Here is a 27,194-nt window from a genome sequence, read left to right on the forward strand (position 1 = left end):
TCATCTAATGTTCCCCGAAGTTAAAATAATACATTTAGTTGGCTATGACTGCTACAATAACAATTTTGACGTTTCATTTAATTATTATGGTTGAAGTTTATTTAAAGTCACAATGGATCGTTTATCTGAAAAAGAACGATTTGATCTTTTAATATTAGGATATGGTGATAGGCGTATGAATTTTTCCATAGCTTTTGCTTCTGAATCTCTCAGTAACTACTTGATCGTGTACAATATGAATATTTCGTTCCAACATTTTCAAGTTCAAGTAATGAACAAAAAGTTTTACGTTCCAGCAACAGATTGTACTTGTCTAGTAGTAATTCGAGATGTTTTGAATAAGCTTGGAAACATATGGATCCGTGCATTTCAACACATATTTTAGATCGTGCTTTATCAGTTATTTAGTCAGTAGTTGAGATGAAAGTAAATTTCAACAACAATTTCCGACCTCGTCGCTACAAAATCGTTCAACATTATGGAAGACTTTCCTACCAGAAATTATTAAAAACGGGCTCTGTTGCTGATGCGCCGTGTTCTGTACAACCGTTATTTGTAAAACCTAACGAAAATATGGAAACAGTTGCGCTGGCGTTAGTTGAGCAACAGAATCAATCTGCAGTGCAGCTATCGGGAGAACTCCATCTCCAATAGTCCATTGCGACGAATGGTGACACGCATGCACTATCGAGTTTACCGTCCGCGTCTCCTCTACGCATTTCTCGAGGATGATTTCGAACGTAGATTGGAATTTTGCGAGTGGTACCTCGGATGCAGTCAGGATGATCAGCAGTTCCAGCATTCCATGTTGTGGATGGATGAAGAAACTTTCAAGCTGAACGTTATTGCCAATCGGCATAACTGCGTGTACTGGAACGACCAGAATCCTCACGTCTCCATTGTAGAAGAATCAAACCTGCCTGGGGTGTGTGTGTGGGTAGGTATCCATGTGGGAGGTTTCGCGGATCCGTACTTTCTTAACGGTCATGTGTCTAGCCAAAGTTATTTGAAAATACTGTAAGATTTAAGTGGGCAAATAGACAACGATCCAACATTCTCGAACATCAGTCATTTCATGTAAGATGGAGTTTCGTGGCCCTAAGCGTTATGTGTACAGAGTACCTCAATGTTTATTTTGGAGAATGGATAAGCAGATAAAGATTCGTTGAGTGGCCCGCACGGTTATGTGACCTGACACCCTGGATTACTTCCTGTAGGGCCTTCTCATGGACCGCGTTTTTGTAAGAGGACCTCGCACCCTTCCTGATCTCCAAACTGCAATTGAAGAATTATTTTAAAATCTTCGTGGACAGCCGAATTTGCATCTTCAATTCATTTTGACGCTCCATTTTTTCTTCTTAATACAAATTTGCAGTCTGACTTATACCGACCTCTGTATCATGTAGAATTGCGGTGATTGTCTGTTTATCATTGTTTCCAGTGTTCTGTATGTGCAAGAATTTGAAATTTTGAGGCTTTTTGTTTCTTACGTACAATCACAAAATTTCTTTTTGTTTCAATTAAAAATAAAGATAATATTTCATTATTTACCCATTAGGTCTTTATTTTTATTCACCAATTAATACTTATTAGAGAAATTTTATAGGTAATAGGTATATCTCATGCAAGTAATAAAAAAAAATGATTTCTTTTCCCAATAAATATGTATGTTAATTAGTAGAAACTGAAAATAATATAGCGAATCATTATTAAATCCAGTAATACGGTTCAAATAAATAATGAATAGGTTTTTTTGCACATACTTAGATTACGTAAATCGATTTTTTTAATGGAGATAATTATTAAGAAGCTGCTGTTTACGTAATTTATTAACATAGTATTGTTATATTATAGACGTTAGAACGTTGATATAAAAAGATAGTGACCCAAATAAAAAAATGTGTAAAGAAAAAAAAACTAATACTACAGTATGAACAAACATTGTTGGTACATAAAAACATTCAAATACGTCGTGGCCGTGAGATCTGAGTACGTACAATGTTCATTTTTGAAAACAATGCAAAACACGTCACACATTTTCTTTTATGCCGTGTCTTTTTACAAATCAAAAAATAAGTTATGGCGTTTCTATATGTATACTTAGGAAGCTTTGTTTTTTATATTATTTAATAGAGATTGTTTTTTTGCGTACTGGGATTTAAGTTTTTCCTATTAATTGGACCCGAAAATGCTGCAATTAGGTCCGAAAGCACTTCTTCAGAAAATGTTCCAAATATTATTAAATTTCCGCGAAAGAAATGAGGATCAATAAATATTTCCCTGACGAATTCTACCCAAACATTAATTTGATCGGGCAGGGTTTTTTGTCTAAATCAAATGGGGATTTTCCCGAGCTCAGTAGCGACAATTGTGTCGATTTAATGTAACACTTAAAAAAACATTCCCTCATCTAAAAATATCATCTCCTGAGAAATCGTGAACAAGTTGAACTTTGAAAGGGTGCAGTTTTTATTATAATTTTTTGTGAGGCAATTTCTATTGTAGTTGCGTGAGGGTTGTCTTCTAATGACAAAAAAATATCTAACTTTACATCTTGGCTTATTCTTGGTCTTTTTGAGCATCCCTCACTTTTCTCATTTCATTGAATTTTGCAACAATTTTGCTTACTGTGCTTTTAGCAATTTGAGGTCTTCCAATATGAGTTTCCCATGCTTTTTCATGATTTCGAAGTTTATCGCCGTAACCCACTATTATTAGAATTTCTACCCTTTCTCTTTCGGGGCCATAATAATAAAAATTGGTATGACGCTAATGGTAAAGACCGTATGACATTATGTAGTTTTCTGTACAGTTGTTAGTATAGACAAAAACTGTACAGTTTTCTGTGCCGGAAACTTTACGTCTATTAAATTTTCTATGACACTATGAAGTTTTCCATATTGGAATTTACAAGAACAACGCCTCTTATTGGATCCGTGTGACGGATTTCTACCACGAATATTTTGCGAAAAAGTGTCAATAGAGGAGACATATAATGACATTATAATAGGCTACATAATTTTACTACGAAAAATTGGAGTTTAAGTGGATAAAACATTTTAAAACATCTTTCACGATTCTGATCACAGCCCCAAAATTTTCTCAAATTTTATTTAATTATTGCAAAGGACACTTAATAAGTAATCTATTGACAAAATATTGTGATGTAATTATTTTTTATAACGTCAAAAAAAATTCATAAAGTTTACGTTTCAGCGCTGATGCGCATCGTTCATTTTGATATCAAAGCCCCAATTTTTTTCCATGCTACATGGTGGATGCTTTTATTAAAGGAATTGGAAAATGGAATCTTGGAAATCATCTATTCCCAATTCTACTTCCTTCTCATTGGATGTTACTTTGATGTTACAGATGATGTTACTTTTACCTCAATATTACTTTGAAAGGATAATAGCCCATGTTCAATAAACGGCAAATATCTTAAATTTAGAAGTAATACATTTTAATTATCCCATTTACAATGGAATTCTTGAGTGTATATAGTATATTACGCTGAAATTATTAAAAATATTATTGTGGATATGGATTTTAGCCTGAATAAATACCGCCAATACTTAAAATACATCATTCATTCGAGTACGGATGAAATATCAACAAATGCCTATGCTGTGATGAACAAAACAAAGAAATAAAATATTTCTTGTATAGTCACTACGTAGGTGCAAAGAGCAAAGACGTGACGTTGTGTACACATATATGTGAATTATATGATAATTAAGAGAGAGAGAGAGAGAGAGAGAGAGAGAGAAATGCTTTATTGTCAAAAAATTATTACAATTTGTAGACAAAAGCTTGTAAAAACTAAAAAACAAACATAAAAACTAAACAAATATATAAATATAATAAAAATTCAATATACAGAAGAAAAACACAATGAGTAACTAAATTTATGTTCCTTATTAAGTGTCCTTTGCAATAATTAAAGAAAATTTTAAAAAATTTTGGGGCTACGGATTCAAAACGAACGATACGCGTCAACGCTCAAACGTAAACAATTTTTTGTTAATAGGTTTTTTAGCACGTGTCCTTTGCAATATTTAAATAAAATTTTTAAAAAATTTGGGACTTCGGTTCAGAATCGTGTTTAACAAAGTTTTTTACGTCCGTTATAATATTCACTTTTTTTTTGTAATTTCTGGATCGGTTAAAAAGCGCGACAAAAAATTACCGTAGCAGTTCATTTTTTAACGCAATTATAAAATTGTTTTATCAAAATAGTGGGCTGTGAACGCTTTCTTTCTCGTGTCAACTCTTTTCTCCGATAAACTGTCACACTTTTATTTCTTGATATTCGTTCAAGAAAATATGTTTAGTGTCTAATTAAAAAGACTGTACTGTTATTATTAGTGACTGAGACTAATAGCGAAGAAAGTTTAAACTACACACCAGAAGATGTTGAATTGTCAACTGCAGCGACTATGAATCTTCTCTTAGAGAAATCCAGGGAACAGTATTTAAAGGAATATGATTCTTTTATCGAGTATCGATGTACTAAAAAAGGCATAAACTGCTTCACAGAAAAAGTGTTACCAGCTTACTTTTAAACTAAATCCAAAATTTTGAAGTCTTCAACACTTCACTCATTCAAAACTGAGAGGCACCTTAATGGTAAATAATGACATCATACATCAGTAAACTCTAGAAATTCATTGCATATTTGAAAAATAAATCAGTTGGCTATAGACCCAAGAAATCTAAAACATTTGCCCGTGAAGAAATTAATAAGTTTCTGTTGCAGGCTCAAGACGATCATTATTTCATGCATAAAGGATGACAGCAAAAAATTTTAATGTAAGCTTAGATATTATTTGTAACATCAACAACAAATTATATAAAATGGAGTGTAACAATATTAACAATATCGGAAATGTTTTAATTACAAAAACTCATGTTCAACGTCGATTTACTGTTATTGGTGAATTATCTGACAATATATTAAACTTGGTAAACATTTATAAAAAATATAAAAACCAACGACCCACAAATGTCAAAACAGATAATTTCTTTTTGCAGTATAGAAATGGAAATAGAAAACTCAAGTTGTAGGTATTGATACCTTTTCAAAAATTCCCTCGCTTATCGCAACATATTTGAATTTACCTAATCCAAAAAACTACACTGTGCATACATTTCGACGCTCTTCGGCGTCTCTATTAGTGGATTCCGGCGGTGACATAATTCAACTAAAGAAGAACGGTGGGTGAAAATCCAACACAGTTGCAGAGGGTTACGTAGACGACTCCATCCCGATTGAGGTACCTCCAAAACATGTGATTTAAACGCTTCTTCAGGTGTAGAAAAAAAATCATTGGGTGCCAAACAAGAACTGTACGGCGGATGTTCCATCAATTCAATATTTTGACTGTTCAAAAACGTTTTTGTATGAATTGACGTGTGAGCACTCGCATCATCGTGGTGAAGAATGATTCGTCTTCTACGAAGGGTTTCCACTTCTAACAAACAAATATTGGTATAATTTTCAGAATTGATCTTTCTACGGTGCTTTAATAGAACGGTTGGACATTTCCAGTTATCCCGAAGAAACAGGCGACTATCTACGATTGCCGTTTTTTTCAACCTCCGATAGGCTTTGAATAAAAGACAAGTTCATATAAAACAATAATTTTATTATCAAAAGATTGGTACACTTACGGTTTGAAAACTTTGAAACTTCTGGAAATTCCGTAGATAAAGCAGTGATGGTGAATCTGCGGTTTACTTTAACCATTCTGTCAACTCGTCAGGTCATCTGAAACTACAGATTTGCGCCCTTTGTCCCCTTCATCAAGCACTACGGCCATCTTTAAACTTTCGACACCATTCACGCACAACACCATCACTCATGAAGTTTTATTCATACAAACGACTCATTCTCCGATGGATTTCTACAGCACTATAGCCTTAAGCCAATAAAAAACGAATCACAATTGGCAATTCACACTTGGCGGGAGCATCAATACTAGCGGACATGTTTACGTGGCTGTAGCACAACGCCGACTGGCGCCTAATATCAACAATGACAGAGTGTGTAGTGCAAGAGCTTCGCAGTCTCCTACTTCGCATGCCCGCTTTCTTCTGCCCGCGTATCGTCTGCACAGAGCGATCAAAGGTTGGAAAAAAACGGCTCTCGTACTTGGAAGTGCTTCGTGTGCGAACAACTTTTGTTAGATTTGGTTCATCTTCAAAGACCTATACAGTCGATTATTGTTTAATTTCGGGCTCATATGCATAGTTTCATGATTCGTCGCCTATGACGATCTTTTAGATGTCTTTTGAAGCACCGCGATTGAATTTTTTCAGTATTCCTTTGCACCAATTGACAGGAACTTTTTTTGAGCGATTGTCAAATTATACGGTATCCAACGCCAACCAATCTTACAGTCAAATGTTCATGTAATATTGAATATATGCGAGTGGAACTAATGCGCAAGTATGCCTCAATCTCACGCTATGTCACATGACGATCTTGAAATTTCAGATTACGTACAGCATGTATGTTTTCTGGCACAACAGCCGATTTTGGACGACCTTAACAAAATTCATCTTGTAGCGAAGTGCCACCACGATTGAATTTGGAAAACCAGCGAAACACGATAGCGTGAGATGGTGCTGTTGATTTAATCCATGTCGAAAGTCATGGAAAATGATTGCACGGAAATGTTCGCGATTTAATTTTTTTACCTAGATGAATGTTTCGAGTATCTGTAAACAACTCAGGTGTTATTGTATATCACCTTGTGGCTTGACAGCCTTTACCTTTTAAAAGCAGGAAGCAGATCAACAATCTCCTGGCTCTTCCATACTTCTTGTCTGTGTTGCTATATATAAATTTAGAACTGAATTTGCTCTTAAGTTCGTTCTCTTATGATGCCTTCTTCTGACAAATAGATAGCACATACTAGAATAATTTTTCTTCTTGCTATGAGGGTATCCTCTCTTTGAATTATTTCAGTCTTTTGCTTAAAAATGTTAAAAACTTAGTGAGATAACATTTATTGGAATATACAAACATCAGAATTAATTTACAAAATAATATGTAGGCTTTTGAGAATAAAATAATAATAATCCCTTTCACTTTAAAACGTATTCATATGAGATGTGGTAAGTGGTGACATTAATTATCTTGATGTCTTATCGCATCTCCCTTACCTCATCAAAATTGATTAGATTAGAAAATTTAGAATTCTTATACAAAAAATAGAAGGCATGTTTTAGGTATATCTAAATTTTGAAAATTGATAATAGAATATTGAGGTTTGTTCCTCAAATCGTTAATGACAAGCGTTTACGAAAATATTAATATTTCTTGTTTAAAAGATCGCTCATCACCAAGGCACAATTTTGAAAACCCTGTATAAAATATTTTATTAAGTGAAATTGACCAAACAGCTAAGATTCGAGTATATATGAATAATGAATAGTTATACCAAATAAACAGCATACTAACATAGATTTAAAATGTATGGACTTTGAATCCTTGGACTTTCCAAAGTCCAAACATTACACCATGTAAATTTGATAGTGTCAGAGATACTATACACGTGTATTTTGTGTATGAAACTTTCAGAAAATTGAAACACTATTTCAAAGATTGTGAAGTTATATCTGGGAATATAGAAAAAAGTTATTTTCAACATTCATTATGAAAAGTGTTGCAAGTAACCGTACTATTGATGATCCGTTACATTTGTCATCCGATCATCGCCCACGTTTGTCTGGTGTAAAATATAAACCTGGTATTTTGTGTTCTATGCTCGCATTGCCTGTCTTCCTTCTTGTTTTGTGTTGTGTATTTGACGTTTCTCAGTGTTTAGTGGATTGAATAAGTAGTTCTAGAGGAATTTGAGTTGTTTTATTTTTTAGTGATTGATAATTTTTTCTTATTGAACATGATGAAGCATTCCAAATAAAAGATGAAATCGATTTACAGTAAATAAAATCAACTGTCCTGTTGTGAATTCCAATCAAAGCAGTTGGAAAACAAGTGACCTGGTATTGAAGAGGTTAGAATATTGATTTTGTCAGTTATTTTTATTAAATTTTGCTTCATTTGGAGTAAATACATAGTTATTTATCGAGATAACGCATCACTTTATGTAATTGGCATGTTTTGTTGTATAGTATTTGAAATTGTAGCATTGACCTTTATTAAACGGATCTACCTAACTGTAAATTAAGCATATCTAAATGGGTTCTTTGTTAAATTATTTTTTAAGTAACTCACAAGAGACTTAGAATAAACAGGAAATTGAACATGTTTCATTATTTAATATCACTAGTGAAACGTTTCTTTATATGTTAATAAAAGAGGTCAATAAGGGTTAAATTAATATAATATTGTATATTCTTTGTTTATCTGGAACCGTTTTTTCAGGTTTCACACAAATTAGAACATCCAAATGGCATCTAGAAATAAAGTAGGAACAAAACATGATGAACATAGTGTTGAAACTCTTGCAGAAGTTTTTCGGTGCTTTATATGTATGGAAAAATTGAGAGATGCCCATTTATGTCCCCATTGTTCAAAATTATGCTGTTATGTATGCATACGCAGATGGCTTACCGAACAGAGATCACAGTGTCCCCATTGCCGGGCTTCTTTACATTTACATGAACTTGTTAACTGCAGGTGGGTAGAGGAAGTTACTCAACAGCTGGATAGTTTGCAAGCTGTGAGTCTTAATGGAAGTAGAAGTGAGGATAATGATAGGGATAAATGTTCAACACATTTGGAAAAACTTTCAGTATATTGTTGGACATGTCGATGTTGTATTTGTCATCAATGTGCTCTCTGGGGTGGTACTCATTCTGGGCACACATTTAAACCATTAGATGAAGTATATGAGCAGCACGTCACTCAAATAAAAGATGAAGTTTCTCAGTTACGTAGAAGATTAATGGAACTCATTAGTATTGTACAAGAAGTAGAACGAAATGTTGACTCAGTTAGATCTGCTAAAGATGAACGAGTGAGAGAAATTCGCAATGCAGTTAAAGTAATGATAGCACGTTTAGATTCTCAATTAAAAACAAAGTTACTTACTCTTATGGGACAAAAAGATTCACTTACTCAGGAAACTGAACAGTTAGAACATTTACTCCATGAAATTGAGCATCAGTTACATGTATGCTCTAGATCTGAACTGATATCAAAAAGTAGTGAGATATCTAGAATGATCCATGCCATAAGAAAAAAGCCGATGACTAGTTTTGTGACTGCTCCCGTTCCTGCTGATTTCCATAGTGAAATTGTACCAGCATATGATAGTTGTACTTTTGTAATGCACAGTTTTTCTCGTTGGCAGCGGAAAGCCGACCCTATTTACTCAACACCATTGCATTGTAATGGATTATGTTGGAGGTTAAAAGTATACCCGGATGGAAATGGGGTTGTAAGAGGCAACTATTTATCAGTATTTTTGGAACTTAGTGCAGGCTATCCAGAAACTTCAAAATACGAGTACCGTGTTGAAATGGTACACCAAGCTACTAGAGATTCTTCAAAAAATATAGTTAGAGAATTTGCTTCAGATTTTGAAGTAGGAGAATGTTGGGGTTATAATAGATTTTTTCGTCTTGATCTTTTAGCTAGTGAAGGTTATTTAGATCAAGCCAAAGATACACTAGTATTAAGATTTCAAGTAAGAGCTCCGACATTTTATCAGAGATGTAGAGACCAACAATGGTACATAAACCAATTACAAACTGTTCAGCATCAATATATTACTCAGATAAATGAATCGAAAGAAAGATTAGCCACAGAAATTTCCAGAAATGCTGTGGCATCTAGTCTATTGCCAAAGACACAAGGAGATATGTCTAACCTTGCATTAGTAAAAAATATTTATGGTATACCTAGTCCTGATTATATACCTGTAGCTTCAACATCTCACACGGCATCTGATAAGTCTTTCTCAAGTGAATTGGCTGATTTTGCCAAAAGTTTGACAGCAGCTGGGGCGACAGCTCAAATAAAAACAGATGAATGCCCTTGTTCTTCAAGAGAAAAAGTAGCTAATGATTCAACAAAGAAAATAGATTCTCCTCATCGTCTTGGATTGAGTGCTTCCTTAAGTTCTCCAAATCTTCTAAATACAGCTGTATCATCTTTAATGTTGTCAAGCGGTAGTAGTAGTAGTAGTAGTGCCAGTGATATTAGTGAACCTGAAGCTTTAATTGAAGATCTGGAACATAGAGAAGCAACATCTAATGATGAGAATGATGTAGACATTGAAACAATGTCTGGAGAAAATGATGTAGAATATGCGGAATTTTCTATGGCACAAAGAATGTTAGAAAAGGATCCTAGTTCAGCTAATAGCAGTGTTGTAGGAGCTACAGCACTTTCACCAACAGAAATAAGTAACTTTGAAGAAAGGTTGAAGTTATTCAGCTTTTTTGAAAATTGTCCCAGGAATAATGGGATACAAGAAGCTACAAACAGTCTATTAGATCTCACTGGTTCAAATTTAGATCTAGCATTGCTAGGTACCATTTCCACTGATTCAATGCCAGCTGATGGAAACGTAAATCCTGAGAATAGAAAAAAACTTAAAAATAGGTTTAGACATCTGGATATCACTGGTCCAAGTCCTAGCAATTCAGTGGGAGTATGGAGTGAAACTGTTCCCCTCACTCAAATAACTAAGGAATCTGTTATGGGCCCATTAGAATCATTTTTACGCTCAATTAATTGTTATCCTGAGCATGATAGGAATAGACCGAAGGAGTCTCCAATGAAAGAAAGGAAAAAACATTCTAACTCTCAACCTAAATTTCCAGTTGTGCCATCAGCATCACCGCCACCGTTGAGTGATAATGCAGAAGGCATTGTAGTTGAACCAACTTCTACAGCCTTTAGCTGGACACCTTCCTTATTGAATCAACGAAGATCAAATAAGTCGCCAAGATTACCTCCTGGTGATTTGGCTAGACCTGAAAAAGAAGCAAGTAAATTTTCGGAAAATCAACCGCATTCCTCTTAGATGTAGTTAAATTTAAAATCATATTACAAAATTTATATTTATTGATGCTAAAGAACTGTTGATAATTTTTTTTTTCTATTTTCTAAAGATATATTCAAATTTTAATAAGATAACTGAGAAAATTCGTCTTAATGAATAGAAAATCTGTGTTAAAATGGAAATAAAAATGTAAATCTGTGACTGAGTGTTTAATTATCAATCATTAATATGTTTATGTGAATTATCATTAAAGGATTTTTGGGAATAAAGTTCATCAGCTCTAATTGAATTAATTCTAAACAATTTCTATTAAACTAATTTGGATGTAGTTTATTCAAGACGTAATCATATTAATTTACCAAAGTGTAGTTTCACAAATACTTTCAATAAACATTTCAGATTCTCTGAAACATATTAAATTTAATATTGTTTGTTGGCTCCTTAGTATTAGTTTCTTATTGATTCGTTCAATAATTTACATATCTTTAGTAACCGACCACAAACTTTAGTTTTTGCTTTTTCTATATACATGTCGACTCATGTGTCGTGGTATTTCCTGTATACAGGGTGAGTCGGGAGGAGTGTATTATACACGTGAAGATAATGTAAAAAAACTCATAATGTTCTTAACCGATTTTCATTTGTTTTCAAGTTATAGCATATTAACAAATAAACAAATTATCACATAAAAATTTTCTGAATCATAGCGTTATTTCAATAAATGTTCAAAAATATCGCCATTGACCTCGAAAAGAAAGAAAAAAATTTAAATATGTAACATGAAAAAAAACACATTTCTGTCAATGCATACAATATTTTTTCTACTAGCGAAAATTCTATCAAAATACAGAAGTTAATGGTAATTTTATTCACGCACTAGTGCGTAAAGTGAGTTTAATTTGTCGTAAGAAGGAACTATAACGTTGTTATTGGTTTTTCCTAAAAGATATAAGATAGTTATTAATATTTTGAACATTTTAATCAAGATTAGAACAAATTAACAAAACAACAGACGAATTCAATTAGTAACAATACTAATATTAAAAGTGCACTTTGTGCAGATATTAAATATGTCAACTCTTCTTTTTGGCATGCATAAATGCCACCTGAAAATAATTCTTACTAAATAAGCAGAAAAAAATTAGAATGAGCGCGACTTGAAACCTGAGTCCTCCCGCATGTGATCCTTATACTCTAGCCACTACGCTACGGAGACCTTAATAATAATTTTCTGGCACTACTGCTTAAGGTGGGGGTTGGGTTTTAAAACATTTTTTCGCATTTTTTTTTAATGAATATGTCGAGAATATTGTGAACAAATTTTAAGTCAATCCTAGTAAAACTAATGGAGTTGCAAAATCAACAGGTAATCAAGAAGAATTTGTAAATTAATCGCGATTTTTTCAAAATCGTGTTGCAAAAAATAGAAAAAAACTCTTCCTTATTACCTCGAAAAATACATCACCTTTATAATGGATATCAATTTTTTGTTTCAAAATATTTTTCATTGAAAATTTTTTCTGAAAAGTTGTACAATAATATGTAATAAAATTGTATAAAATTATATTACTCAGGTCGTCGCAAAAAAATCCTACTTTTAAAAATATGTCTATCTTATGCGAGAAAGTCAGCGGTAGTCGACAGTGTTAGGATGTAGTGTGATATGAAATGGATATAAATTCAACGCTGTTGGCGGCGCTTGTGTTACTTGAAAAGGAGACACAAGACGACCGCATAGGAAGAAAACTCATAGCAACAAGGCATCGATTATTTATGAAGAGGAAGAAAGAAGGACGCTTCCAGAAGTGGAGCACAAAAAAGGTTTTAATTTTTTCCTAACCTCAAAATTTCTATGATAAAATGGGTTTGAACACTTCAAAATATTTTGAATCGCGAATAACTCGAAAGCTACGTAAAATTCGAAAAAAAGTGCCAGAGCTAAAACTGAGCAACAAAATGAGCACACAAATTTTTGTGAAAGAGAAACCATGAAGAAGTCTGTGAATATTGAAATAATTACAAGGATATATTGAAAAATTCTTAACTATAGAATCAAACAAAATTTCAGTGTCAAAATATTTTACTACTCAACATATTCTCCTCTTAATTGGATATATATATATATATATATATATATATATATATATATATATATATATATATATATATATATAATCTGCAACGTCTCTAGACCTTTCAAAAAAAATGTTTCTTCTGGCTCTGCAAACCAAACCTCTACAGCTTTTATTACCTCCTCGTTGGAAGAAAATTTACAACCTTTTAAACTTTTATTCAATTGAGGAAAGAGATGATGGTCGGATGGAGCCAAATCTGGTGAATAAGGGGGGTGTTCTAGTAATTCAAACCCTAAATCACAAATTTGTTGCATGGCAACATGAGATTTGTGTGCAGGGGCGTTGTCCTGTAAAAACAAAACACCTTTGGATAGCTTTCCGCTTCTTTTCTTTTTAATTTTTTCCCGTAGAGTGGTCAGTAATGTCGAATAGTAATATCCAGTTATTGTTCTACCCTTATCCAAAAATTTAATCATGATTATTCCATGGCAATCCCAAAAAACTGAAGCAAGAACTTTTCCAGCAGATTTTTGGACACGAAACTTCTTAGGTCTTGGAGAACCAGAGTGTCGCCATTCCATCGATTGTTGTTTTGTTTCTGGATCATAGAAATGTACTCAAGTCTCATCCATAATAACATAATTCGGTTTAAGAAGTCTACATCGTTTTCAAATCGAGCACAGATCGAACGCGATGCTTCTACCCTTGTACGCTTTTGGTCAACATTCAAACATTTGGGGATCCATTTGCTGCAACTTTTCTCATGTCCAAATTAACGTGAACTATGTGATGAACGCGTTCGTATGAAATATTGAGTGCTTCAGATATCCGTTTTAGCCCAATTCGGCGGTCTGATAAAATTATGTTATGAACTGCATCGATATTTTCGGGGACTGACACAGAAACTGGCCTTCCCGATCGGTCATCATCTTCAATGGAAAATTTACCTCTTTTGAAGCTTGCAGTCCAATTTTTCACGGTCGCATACGAAGGACATTGATCACCAATGGTATTAAGCATATCTTCGTAAATCTGCTGACCTCTTAAATACAGGTACTTGATGATGGCTCGATACTCCAATTTTTCGATTTTCACAATTTCGGCGAACGTCCTTTTTCTTTCAATTTATTGCGTAACTCTGGTTTACTTTTTTGACGTCAAACTTTATACTGACACTTTTAATAAGTTATTGTTCGTTGCTATGGTAACACAATATTTTCTTTATGTATTTAGTTCATGTATGTAATATAAATGAAAATATTGATAATAACACGAACAACAAAAGTCAAAAATTATGCTAGCTTACCCGAGTAGAAAATAGAGATCATAACCGTCATGATGCATTTTGATTTTTTGAAAACCGAGTAGTTTTCCAAGAGTTAGAGCAGTTGTGCAGTGTTTTCATGTGCGCCTAGAACGTAAATTGGCTTGAATTCGCACTGGCGGGTATTCGCGAGCGGATGCTACGGCTATCGGCACGGCGCGTTGAGGGAGATTTACTCAGAAATAGTGGCTCCAACGAAAAAAATGACTGGAGACCTTTATTCCATAAAATTTTGTGCGTTTCAAAATTTTTTTGAGTTATAATTTCCAAAATTTCGAAAACCCCTGCCTGTAATTTTGTTAAGAGCTGCTAGGCTTATTCATTATCCGAAAACCTCTGAGAATCTAGAAAATCAAAAGCGCCCAATTTAATTTCGGGTTTTATCCTATTTTATCTATGCCTATCTATTGGGGAATTATCGACCAACCATACATATAAACCATATAAACAAACCTAACCTAACCAAGCGTTTAAACAAACTTCTCCCACCACTATCAATGCATAAATTGTTAAATCCAAAATGTTACTGAAAAACTTTCAATCTTCAATTATTGCTTATGAAAACTATTATTCTGTGTCTCACTTCAATTTATGTACTAATCCCCAATATTTCTTTTTAATGCTATAGGTATTAATTCATCCTAATAAAAACTGAAAAAAAAACTTCGCCAAGGTTCTTATCTTGTGTATATAGTCTTCTGGGTGTGGTAAATTTAAATATTGCACTATATTAACTATGGAATTTTCAAAAAAGGGTTTATACCGACAACTTGTTAGGTACATTTTTCCATTTCTATATGATAGGAAGAAGTGGTTGCTGGTTGCGTTTTTCGGTGTCAGTTTAGCAATTTATTAAACTCATGTTTGAACTGGTTTCTTCAATAACTGTAAAACGCCGATTTGTATGCGCTTTTGAATCTGGAATCGTCAGTAGTAGAAACTCTTCTCTTCGATAAACTCCAGATATTCCCAGTATTAATGTTACCACCTACGAATTAATAAATTAAGTAACAAAAAACTAATTAATTATTTCAAACTTTTACATTAAATATTCATCTTACATTCATCTGGAGCATTCAATAAAAACTTGATTCTTTCCTATGGCAAATTTAATTAAATCTACATTATCATTTATAATTAAGGTTGCTTTTAGTTCAAAATAACTGGACCATAGTGTAGAGGACTTGTATTTTTTAGACCTTTTTTTAAAATAAGCTAATAACTCGCGTTCTGTAAAGCTGTGAATGTTATTCTGGTTCCCCCATTTCATAAAAGTGTTATATATTTTTAGATAGTTTTCTTTGGATTTTCCCGGCAACAAATTCAAAGTTGCCACATTTGTCTATGATTTATCCAGAAGTACATATTTCAAACTCGGAATCGTCATCATTAAGACATATCGAATTACTGTCAATTTAGTTCAAGTGCTGTCATGTGAAAATCAAAGGTGACTTTTAAGTTGCAATTTCTGGAACCGTTGGTAATATTCATACTGAACACTGTTTACACCAACACTCACGATTACACTGTCTGACGTAAACAGTTTACCTTCAGTCTCTGAAGACGTCAACTTGGTTATCGAAACGCGCGTCAGACAGGGTAATTGTGAGTGTTGGTGTAGTGGTAGTGTGAACAGTGCGCTCAGGATTGATGGCCGCTCAGCTATCTGCCACAGGACTTTATGTCGCATATGCTAATAGTAAATCAAATATCTAGTACAATGTTAATGGATCTTTTAGATCGCTGTTTAGCGACATAAAGTACTATCCGGCAGATAGCTGAGCGGTCCATCAATCCTGAACACACTGTTTACACTATTACTACACTAACACTCACAATTACACTATCTGACGTAATCAGTTTACCTTCAGTCTCAGAAGACGAAGATGGTTATCAAAACGCGCGTCAGACATTGTAATTGTGAGTGTTGGTTTAGTGGTAGTGTAAACAGTTTGTTCAGAATAGCGACTTGGTTTTTTTTTTTTCAATAAAGATATGGACGAATTACACTAATCAACTGTGTTTATGGAAAACGTGAAATAAAGTTAGCGTTATGGCACTTTTTTATTTTTTTTCACTCTAACCATAAACAACCGCTTTCAGCGCTACAAACCGGTGTTTTGAAAGATGTTCCATAAACGAAATTAATTTTTTTATAATTTCCGAAATTATATCAACATTCTATTTATACATTTCAGTATTGCTGCTTATTAATTATAATAATTATAATATTAAATAGTTACAATTACCATAAATCTTAATTTACCAGTAACCATTAAAAATACATTAAAATAACGAAAGGAAAGTTATTGTGCTATTGCAATTAAGCTCAGAATCGTGGGAGTGAAAGACCAAAAGGAAGGTAATCGAAATCTTCCATTTTCTTACCCCTTCACACCCTCGAATGAATATTGATCAAACGAAGTTGTCATCGAGATTTTGATTCGTAGACACGCGATCTTCAAATTACGCCTTAACGATTTGACTGTTCGTGAAAAGGAAGATTTATCGGGACGTTTATAGTTTTTTATGAGGCATAAATGGATGATCATTCGGTAAACAGAACGGAAAAGGCAATATTTCTATAGACAATTTTGTTTTATTATTTGCGCTTTCAACAATATTTTCAGTGGACAAATTATAACACTGATTATCGGTACATTATTTCAATATAAACGACAAATACAATTTAAATATGAAAAAAAAAACGATATTATTTTACATTTTTAACCATACGGTACTCGTGCCCGAAATGACAGACGATGCTGCAATAATTCAGCTGCAAAGTACGACTTGTTCGGACATGTCGGTCCACTCTAAGATTTTGGTGATGATATGGGAAAACACACACGTGCGCATCCGAAATCCCTTCCTTCTAAGCATCCTACTCTGCTTAAATCCGCGGATTGAATATTCCACTACCCCCTGTCATTTCGGCAGGTCCTAATCCACATTCGCGTCACAGTTTCGAGCTTAGACTGCTTCCTCTTCCCCGAGTTCTATGGGAGATTCTGAGAAGTCTTATCTTTTTGTTAAGAGTTAGCCTGTTGGCTCCACTTTCTTGTGTCTTTGGTTTGGATGTTTGCGTGTTTTCCAACCTTCTTCGGTAAGAAAAGATCTAATCCGAGTGGTCCTTCGCCTTCTTTACAGCTGTTCCCGATGTATAACTCGGTATTTGCTCATGAAATGGGGAGGTACCGTGTGGATTGACTCGGAAAACCTAGGATTTTAGAAACATTTGGATTTTTTTATTTTTTTTTGGTGTGGTTTTGTGTTTTATGTTTTTTTGTATTTGTGTCATTTTTTTTACTAACCCAACTTAACCTACTTAAACTATCGGTCCGGTTAACTTCTGTGTTTTCTGTAATCCTCTCTGGTGTACCTGATGAGTTCCCTTAATTCTCTGTTATAATGTGTTGTCCGCTCCTAGAATAGCTTTTCTGCCCTGTCGTCCTTGATGTCCAATACTTTTTGCGGTCCCGTTTCTCCGTATAGTTCCTCGCTTTTTGTTGTCCAGTGGACATAACTCTTGTCTCAGAGTTATGTTTTGTTGGGCCTGTAGTTTTTTCCTGTTCGATTTGCATGAGTTTCAGTCTTGTCTTCAGTCTTCAGCTTGCTTTTTCTACCGATCAATCCGCATTGTATGCCTTTCGCTTTTCTCATTTTGTCGACAGAGTATTTTACGTGTTCGTTGAAAGTGAGACCTTGATTCAACGTTACACCTAGGTATATGGCCTTTTTTGTCTACTGGATTATTCTTCGTTGATTTTTAAGTTCCGATCCGGTCGGTGGTTCCTTCTTTTCTTGTAAAGAACGGCTTGGCTTTTCTCGCACCCCTTCACACCAATCGTCTATCTCGTTTGCAGTGTTTTGGAGTCTTTTTATGATGTTATTCACCTTCATGCACTTCGTTGTGCAAACATGGTGTTGGTTCTATTTGGAAGAACAATCCAGTTTATTTTTGTAAATTTTTAGATTCTGATTATTCTTCTGATATCAATAATCATCCTAGACGATGACTGAAAGTCGATTTGTGAAAACAAAATCAGACAAACTACCGAAAATTGATGCTTTCATGATGACTACATATTTTACATCTAATTAAGATTTTACATAGGCTGAGTTCAAAGGAGTAAAAGCATTGAAATGATCTTCATAAAAATACACACATGATTTTCTATAACTGTACACCACTACATTCTTGTTTTCTGATGTCTAGAAACTTTATCGGGTTTGCTCCCCATAGAGTTTTTACACTCTGATACAATGCAATACCAATGGTTTTTCGACATTTTTCATGACTTTTATTGATATTATAACCTAAAAGGTGCATAAAGTACTGTCACAATTGAAGTAAACAAATACTGGACGTGGCAATTGACAAAACAAACCAAATTTTACTGCTATTTCTAATATCTTAAAAATTATTCTGCCTTTTTTTAGAAATTACATTTTTTATCGAGTTATATCTATATAAAAAGTGAATTGCTAACAATTTTAGTAAACAGTTAATGTGGAGCATTTTTGTTCTGTCTACTGAATTGTATGCAAAAAAATACACTAAAGACACATCAAATTGAGGTAACTTCAGCAAATATCTGTTCGACCAGTCCAAACCTACACGTGATGTTGGAGAAAAAAAAGGAGAACGGCCAAGATCAATGCTGCCGTGTGCAATCATAGGGCCAAGGATAAAACAGTGGTATTCTTATGTATTTTGAGCCGCTGAATCCAAATATGTCCGGCGTTTTGCGAAAAACGCTTTGTTTTAATCGCAATTGTTCAAAAAAATTATGAACAAATGGTTTTTTCGGTTCGGACAATTTTTTTATGCAAAAATGGCCCATGGTCCCTTGTTATTTTTCCGTATAATGCATATTTGAAAATATAAACTTTTGAAAATCGAAAAATTGACGATTTTTACTAACTTAATAACTTTTGACCAACTGAACATTTTTTAAAATTGGAAAATTTAGTTCTTTGAACCTTACTCTACAAATTGGTACAGTTTGGCAAATACAGGAGATGCACGAAGTTAAAATGAGAAAGTATTCGGATGACAAAGAGGGTTGTGTGCACTTGGTAAATTAGTACAGTAAATAATCAAAGTACTAAATTTTGTACCCCAGAATAAAATGTATATTCTATCTCAGTACCCAGTAAAAACAATGGAAGTAGGTACCCATGCAGTGCTCTTCACTATCTAACAGACATAATAGAACTGACAATAGTAGTCAAGTATACCTACTTGAGGAATCGTATTAATCCCTACTACGATCATCGCGCATTGACGAGCGTGGCTATTTCACATACATTCCTGTATTTGCCACAGTGTATACTTCGATATTAGTGCAGATCCGGCGTTTGGCACTTATCGCGATTGACAATTAAGCGCTTTCTCAACGTAGCATCGCGTGGTGACAAGCCTCGATCACCGCGCACCAAACGCAGGCTCTGTTATGGCGCGCATTTTTATGTCGTTAATTTACTATCTGCCTTAAAAAAAGATCAACAACAAAACTTCGGCTTCAACATTAACAATATCATTCCGTTACATAAGCTCTCTAATTACACGATACGCCAAATAAATTACAACTTGAATTATTGTAACAAAACGCATTTAAACGAAATGTAATAGCTTTCTTCATAAAATGAAGTATTAGTGTCATAGTGTTGAATGTTCATAATTCTGTTTTTTGTAGGTATATCATACTCTATGTTATTGAAGTTTTAATTCATTCATTTTAGGTAGGTACCTCAGACGAATGTATGAATCATAGTATAGACTTGGCTGAACAGTACCTCACTAATTTATAAAGTTTATAATAATAAATACCGTATGTGAAAGTTTGTAAACGCGTTCAAAAACTTGTCCAAATCCAAATTTAAGTTCCGATGTTTGTTCTGTCCGTGGCTCGGTTCGTTGTTCAGCGTAAGGCTCAGGTCCGTACGAAGCTTTATGACAACAAGTCAATGAACACGCTAACAACTAAAGGGGCAACTCAAAGCGGAATCGATGAGATTTAGCCACGGAAAATTACGATAAAAAGTCTTGGATGTCATTTATCCTAATACTACTAGGTACTAACGTATAAATGCCATTATTGACTTAATTTGCAATTAAATGTAGTGCTAGGAAAGTGGCTTGCAAAAAACTGGAAGTCACACTGAATTGAGATATCTTTGGCAAAGATCTTCTCGTAGTTTTGTTTTGACCAATCCAAACCTACAATCAGGTTGTTTGAAAAACAAAAGCCGAAAACTGCCAGGATATGCGAATTAGATTGTCACTTGCTCGAAGACCCGTTCAAATATGAGTTCCGATGTTTGTTCTGTTCGTGACTCGGTTCGTAGTTCGGCGTAATGTTCAGATTTGTACGAAGCTTTATGGCAACAAGTCAACGAACACGCTGGCAACTAAAGGGGAAACTCAAAGCATTATCGATTAGATTCAGCCACGGAAAATTACGATAAAAAGTTTTGGATGTCATGTACCCTAATACTATTAGGTACTAACGTAGAAATGCTATTATTGACATTAATTTGCAATTAAACGTAGTGCTAGGAGAGTGGGTAATATAAGAAATCTTTTTTATATGACTAAAATGACGCATTAGAAACGAAATCTAATGTCGGTCGCCCATTTTTTTAAAGAAAAGATATCGATGATGATTATATCTAATATCCGTAATATGACTTTGTCATGCGAAAGCCTTATCTGTAATCGGACAAAACCAATAGGGACAACGATCGATACGAAGAGGGGTGTTAGTTCATTTTCATTTGCTGGAACTTGTTTGTAGGGTAACCAATGAAATCAGTCTCGACAGCGACGACGGTATGAGATATGGATTTGAGGAATATTACAGCAATGATTTACTTTCTCATTATTACATTAATTTTACCTGAAAAATATTCATATTCATAAAACATGCACCAAATTGTAACTTCACATTCAAAAGCCAAAATTAAAATTTACATTAACAACACTTAATCTTCAAAACTTCTCGTTAGTAAGATACAAAATGTAAATTAAAAAATATTAAATACATTTTAATCAATAGAATAGCTATTTTTTGATATAACGGCCGTAGCAAGTATGTACCGGGTGTCCCAATAAAAATGGCTCTCGGCCATATCTCGGGAACCGTTTATAGTACAGCTTCGGGGAAAAAAATTCATAACATGACCTCGAGAAAAACCTGGAAATTATTTACAGAGTTGTAGGTCTACCGCTAAAGGTCATAATTAAATACCAAAAATTATAAAATGAATAATTTACAAATTTTGCCTAATTAAGATGCATTTAAACTATGATTATCGTATTATTCAAGAAATTCAGCGTCTATTTGATTTTACAAGTTTTAGTCTTTTAAAATAAGAGGTGGGGGGAAGCGGGAACTTTATTATGAAAAACGCCTGCAAGTTCAGTTCTACTTAACCTATCTATGCAAACTTAGTCTTTTTGAAGAGAGCCCCTTTCTACCAAAGTGAAAGTTATAATTTCGAAACAACCTAATGAGTAACGTGTACGCTAGAGGGCGCTATTTATTTATTGTTTTAAATCTAGCTATCCTTGAAAAATGTTAAATGGAAACATACAGTTTTAATTACGGAATATAAAAGTATACCAAATTAGCAACAGAATAGCGAAAACTGCATGTAGATATCTTTTTCGTATTACGAGATATCTTAAGAAATGTGTAAATTTTAAGCATTTTCCTTTAAATATAAATTACTCCGGGTTGTCTGAACGGATTTTAACATTTTTTGACTCCTCAAAATTGTCTTTCCTTGTTGTATTAATAATAGTTCCAATTATTATATATAAGTAGAGACTTGAGAATAAGCAGAACCACCGTTCAACGTATTTTGATAGGACACAGGTAAATTATGATGTAAAAAGATATGTTTCTTAAACAAAATATACCCGCATAATATTATTTGTGGGCATGGTTATATGTTAACATAATAATTTATTTATCATTCTGGAAATATATTGACTAGTACATTATATTTCTTTTAGATTTCATCCATATCATATAGTACTGCATCAACAATTGGTTGATCGTGATTACGACGAAGGTTGGATTATTGCAACTGATTACTACATATGGTATGTGACGAGCCTCAATTACTGTCACGTATTTTGTGGTCAGACGAAGCTACATTTAGTAGTGATGGTACGGATAACCGGCATAATATGCACTATTGGTCACAGAATAATCCACGCTGGATGGAAGAAGTTCAGTATCAGGGGCGATGGTCGGTGAATGTATGGTGTGGTATTGTAGATGGACAGATAATTGGACCTTTTACTTTTGACAATGCAATTAACGGGGAACGCTACCTAAATTTTATAAGGGATGAATAACCACTTCTTCTAGAAGATATATCACTAGCAACTCGTAGGTCTATGTTGTTACAGCACGATGGGTGTCCGGCGCATGTCTCCAGACAAGTTAGAGAATTTTTAAAAAATGCTTACCCTGATAGGTGGATAGGACGTGAAGGCCTATTTTTTGGCCAGCCAGGTCACCAGACTTAACCGTCTTAGATTTCTATCACTGGTGCCGGATTAAAGACCTTGTTTGTGCAATTAGACCCACTACTAGAGATAACATGATCGAGAGAATACGAAACGCCATTCAGAGTATTTCGAGAGCAGAAATTGAGACTGCTGTTCAATCTACTCTTCAAAGAATAAACGCTTGTGTCGAAAATGATGGGCGACAATTTGAACATTTAGGTCGTCACTAGCGAGGTACCTTAAGTTATATTTCCATTTTAACTTCCATAACGCAGTTTTCCGGTAACAGCTTAAGTAATATTGACTTAATAATTGGAACTATTATTAATAGAACGAAATCCGTTCAGACAACCCGGAGTAATTTATGTTTAAAGAAAAAAGCTTAAAATTTACACATTTATTAAGATATCTCGTAATTTCGCTGTTCTGTTGCTAATTTGGTCTACTTTTATATTTCTTAATTAAAACTGCATGTTTCCATTCAACATTTTTCAAGGATAGCTAGATTTAAAAAAAAATAAATAGCGCCCTCTAGCGTACACGTTACTCATTAGGTTGTTTCGAAATTATAACTTTCACTTTGGTAGAAAGGGGCTCTCTTCAAAAAGACTAAGTTTGCATAGATAGGTTAAGTAGAACTGGACTTACAGGCGTTTTTTCATAATAAAGTTCCCGCTTCCCCCCACCTCTTATTTGAAGAGATAGACTAAAACTTGTAGAATCAAATATATGCTGAAATTCCTGAAGAATACGATAATCATAGTTTAAATGCATCTTAATTAGGCAAAATTTGTAAATTATTCATTTTATAATTTTTGGTATTTAATTATGCCCTCTAGCGGTGGACCTACAACTCTGTAAATAATTTCCAGGTTTTTCTCGAGGTCACTTTTGTTATATTTTTTTTTCCCGAAGCTGTAATATAAACGATTCCCGAGATATGGCCGAGAGCCATTTTTATTGGGACACTCGGTACATATATCATCTGATCTGAAAAATATTAATCATAGAATTTCACTGATTCATTATCTAGTTGCCTTTTATTCCATATCCTCTACATCATGGAATTTATAAATAAACAGAAATTAAATAATAATTATCAGACTCCCTTGAGACGAATGAATATAAAGATAATAACTTTCCCTTCTCACATTGTTAAAAAAATTATTGATGATGGTTATTTTTAAGCAGAATAATTCTGGTATTAATACAAATTGAAGCACCTACTGTATACTTCTATATTTTACCGACAAGGCTCTACCACAGAGAGATCTCAATAAATGATTTATTTTTATATAGGAATACGAACCCTAGTTGCTGAAATATAGGGTGTTCAAAATTAATTAATTTGTAAAGTACTTACGTGCTTGCAGACTTTTGTTTAGAAGCAAATTTCTACAACACCGTTTATTTTAGGTCTAAAGGGTTATTAGTTTTTTTAACTAAAAATTATCATGCAATTTAAAACAAAATAAAAAAAGAATTTGCGTAAAAAATAGGCGAATAAAAGTGAAAACTAACCCTGACAGTGCACCACTAATTAATTTTTTCCAAAGTTTGTTTAGTAAAAATATTACTTTATTAAGGACCATATTTATTTCAAAATTTGAAAAAAAAAAATAAAAGGCGTTCATAATTTATGGTAAATTATTGATCTTGATTTAAAATTTTGAATACCCTATACCTCAGCAACTAGGCCCCGTATAGGTTCGTATTCCTATATCAAAATCATTCATTGAGATCTCTCTGAGGTAGATCGTCGAATATAGAAACACCCTGTATATGTAAATTATCAGTCTACTTCATTATTAACGCTTGCGAGGCATGTAGTTGAAGTACTTCGAGCAGATCAATATCTTCAATGATTTTGCACGCGTGGATGCCCAGCTAATCTTATAACAAAGAACACAAAATTTTCCCGAATTTAATATTAATGGAAATTAATAAGATATTTTACTATATAACAAAATCTAATTTTTGGTATTTTAGAGATCATAATTTGCACAAATATTTAACACTTCTCATTGATTAAAGTATAAATCGAATGTTTCTGGACACGATTACTAATTTCTTCACTTTTATGTTTAAACATAATTAAACTTAATAAAATCGTCAGATATGAGAACGATTCATTGTAAGCTATTATTATTATCCCTTTTTGTGTACAGAATTATGTTCAAATAATGCACAAAATTCATAACGCACAACATTTGTTTTTGGAAACAATGCATAAACACTGATAGAAGAGAGTCTGTTATTTTGGGCCATTTTTAAAAAATGCGGTTTCGAAATGGTTCTTTGGAATTAGAACAGACAACAACTGTATGGAATGAAACTATATTTATTTGGATTCACATATAATTAATGAAAATTAACATAATTATAGCAACACTATAATTATCATTTTTTGAGATCATATATTTGTTTCAATTTAACCAACCGGTAAGATTAATTGGACCACGCGGTTGGTAATTTGGACTTTTAAGAAAAATATCTGTCGTACTACAAACAACAACGGTAGAAAATCCAACTTTTACTAAAACAAGCAAAATCCTTAATAAGTTTGGACAAGATTATTTCAGACAATCATGACAAACATCAGGGTTAGTGGTGCAGGTTTCATGATTTCAGTTATGGCAACGCACACATTGTATCCAATCTACTTTTGGTCCTTTTTTATCGTAGTAGAGCTGTATTTACTTTAATTATTTTTTTATCGTTTGCTTGATCGCTTTATTTAATTGCAATGAACTTTTTTTGGGTTGTTTAGCTCTCCATTAAGATGTCTCCAAATCATTTCCATACGATGAAGATGTCGGTTTAACAGCTTTTTGAGCGTCTCTGCCTTTACCCAGTTAATTGTTTCTGGATAATGGGGACAGAATTTTTATGCTACTTTTGAATTCGTCTAACTTTGACGGCTTAGCAACCTGGGATGTGGAGTGTACATCATATTGCATATAGGAAGTTGGAGTAGAAAACTCTGGAGAATCATTTTGTTTAACATTGGTAACATTGGCGACGAAAGCTTCAGCTGGTGCGAAATGGTGATCTTAAAATATGTTCCAAAATATATACCTCAATAATAAACCAGCTTACTTGTTACTGGGTTACAGCACTACCAGGATGTGAACGCATTCAAGTATCGATGGTTGAGGTGTAGTAAGTACTCGTAGGCTTGAAAAATGACACATAAAGCGATTGCAATATGTGCGTAGTGTGTCCTGATAATTGTATCAAAACTATGCCTTTCTCACGTGCGAACATCAAAGCATGAAGGTTTTTGCTGGGTGTCGTGTGCCCATCGAGCAACATCAAGACCTTAACTTTCCTTTGTTGGCTTGACGACAGAAGCATAATGTTCTAACCATTGACAGAACAGTTCACGATTGATGTAATTGGATTCCAAAGCGGTTACCATGCTTCCAGCTGGAGCTTCCTCTTTCAGTTGATCACTTATGCGTATTCGTTGGAATATTATCATTGGCGGAATAAACTGACCAGCTGCACTTACACGGGTGACCATTGGTGTATTAACACTTCTTTCGCCGCTGGTTAATGCTCCAACTTGTCTTTTTTTTCTTTGCCACCTACAACTTTGTGGGATTTCTTTTTGTTGTTCTTTTGAAATTTGTTTCAGTCCATTTTTCTCGGCAATATGCTAAGCAAGTCTCCCAATATCTGTGATCGTTAACATGTGTTCCTCCAATAATAATGTTTACTCTACTAGAAAATTTTCAAATTAGCTGTCAACTCTTGTGTAATCGTGCACACTCCTTCAAACCAATATCCGAATTCTTTTATTCATGTTCAACGTTTTTTAAATCTTCTGTTTTCCGTTTAAAATATTTGTTTTCTACGTCTGTTATAATATTTACGTTTTTTTTGCATTCATTTGCATTCAAGAATTTAATTTCTGAATCGGTCAAAAAGCGTGAAAAGAAGTGCCGTAACGTGTAATGTTTTAACGCAATTATATAATTGTTTTATCAAATAGAGGGCTGTGACGCTTTCTTTCTCATATCAATTCAAGTACCAATAGTAATGTAGCTTCTTCTTCACTTCAACTATTACTATTACAAAATAAAAGTATTGTCGAAGTCTATGGACGTGGAAAAATTTTTGTATGTAACTCGTGAGTTTTTTTCACTCGTAGGAATTGCCGCACTCGCTTCCTCGTGGAAAAAAGTATTACTTTACTCACTTGTTGCATAAATAACTCTTGAACATTTTTTGTTAGTCAGTCAAATAAAATGAATTCGTCTTTTACATGATTAGAA

The 27,194-nt window shown here is 33.7% G+C and overlaps 2 protein-coding genes across 2 annotated transcripts in view; both read left to right on the top strand.

Moving 5' to 3' along the window:
* LOC130895505 (myelin regulatory factor-like protein) overlaps positions 1 to 27,194 on the top strand; it is a 103,966-nt gene that overhangs the window by 14,425 nt on the left and 62,347 nt on the right. The window lies entirely within an intron of this gene.
* On the top strand, positions 7,529 to 11,186 carry LOC130895506 (E3 ubiquitin-protein ligase TRIM37-like). The gene is made up of 2 exons (XM_057802838.1): positions 7,529 to 8,024; positions 8,396 to 11,186. The coding sequence occupies exon 2, from the start codon at positions 8,421 to 8,423 to the stop codon at positions 11,004 to 11,006; it is 2,586 nt and encodes an 861-aa protein (XP_057658821.1). The 5' UTR covers positions 7,529 to 8,024; positions 8,396 to 8,420; the 3' UTR covers positions 11,007 to 11,186.

This window comes from Diorhabda carinulata, chromosome 6 (genome assembly GCF_026250575.1).
Source record: "Diorhabda carinulata isolate Delta chromosome 6, icDioCari1.1, whole genome shotgun sequence".
Taxonomy (NCBI): Eukaryota; Metazoa; Arthropoda; class Insecta; order Coleoptera; family Chrysomelidae; genus Diorhabda; species Diorhabda carinulata.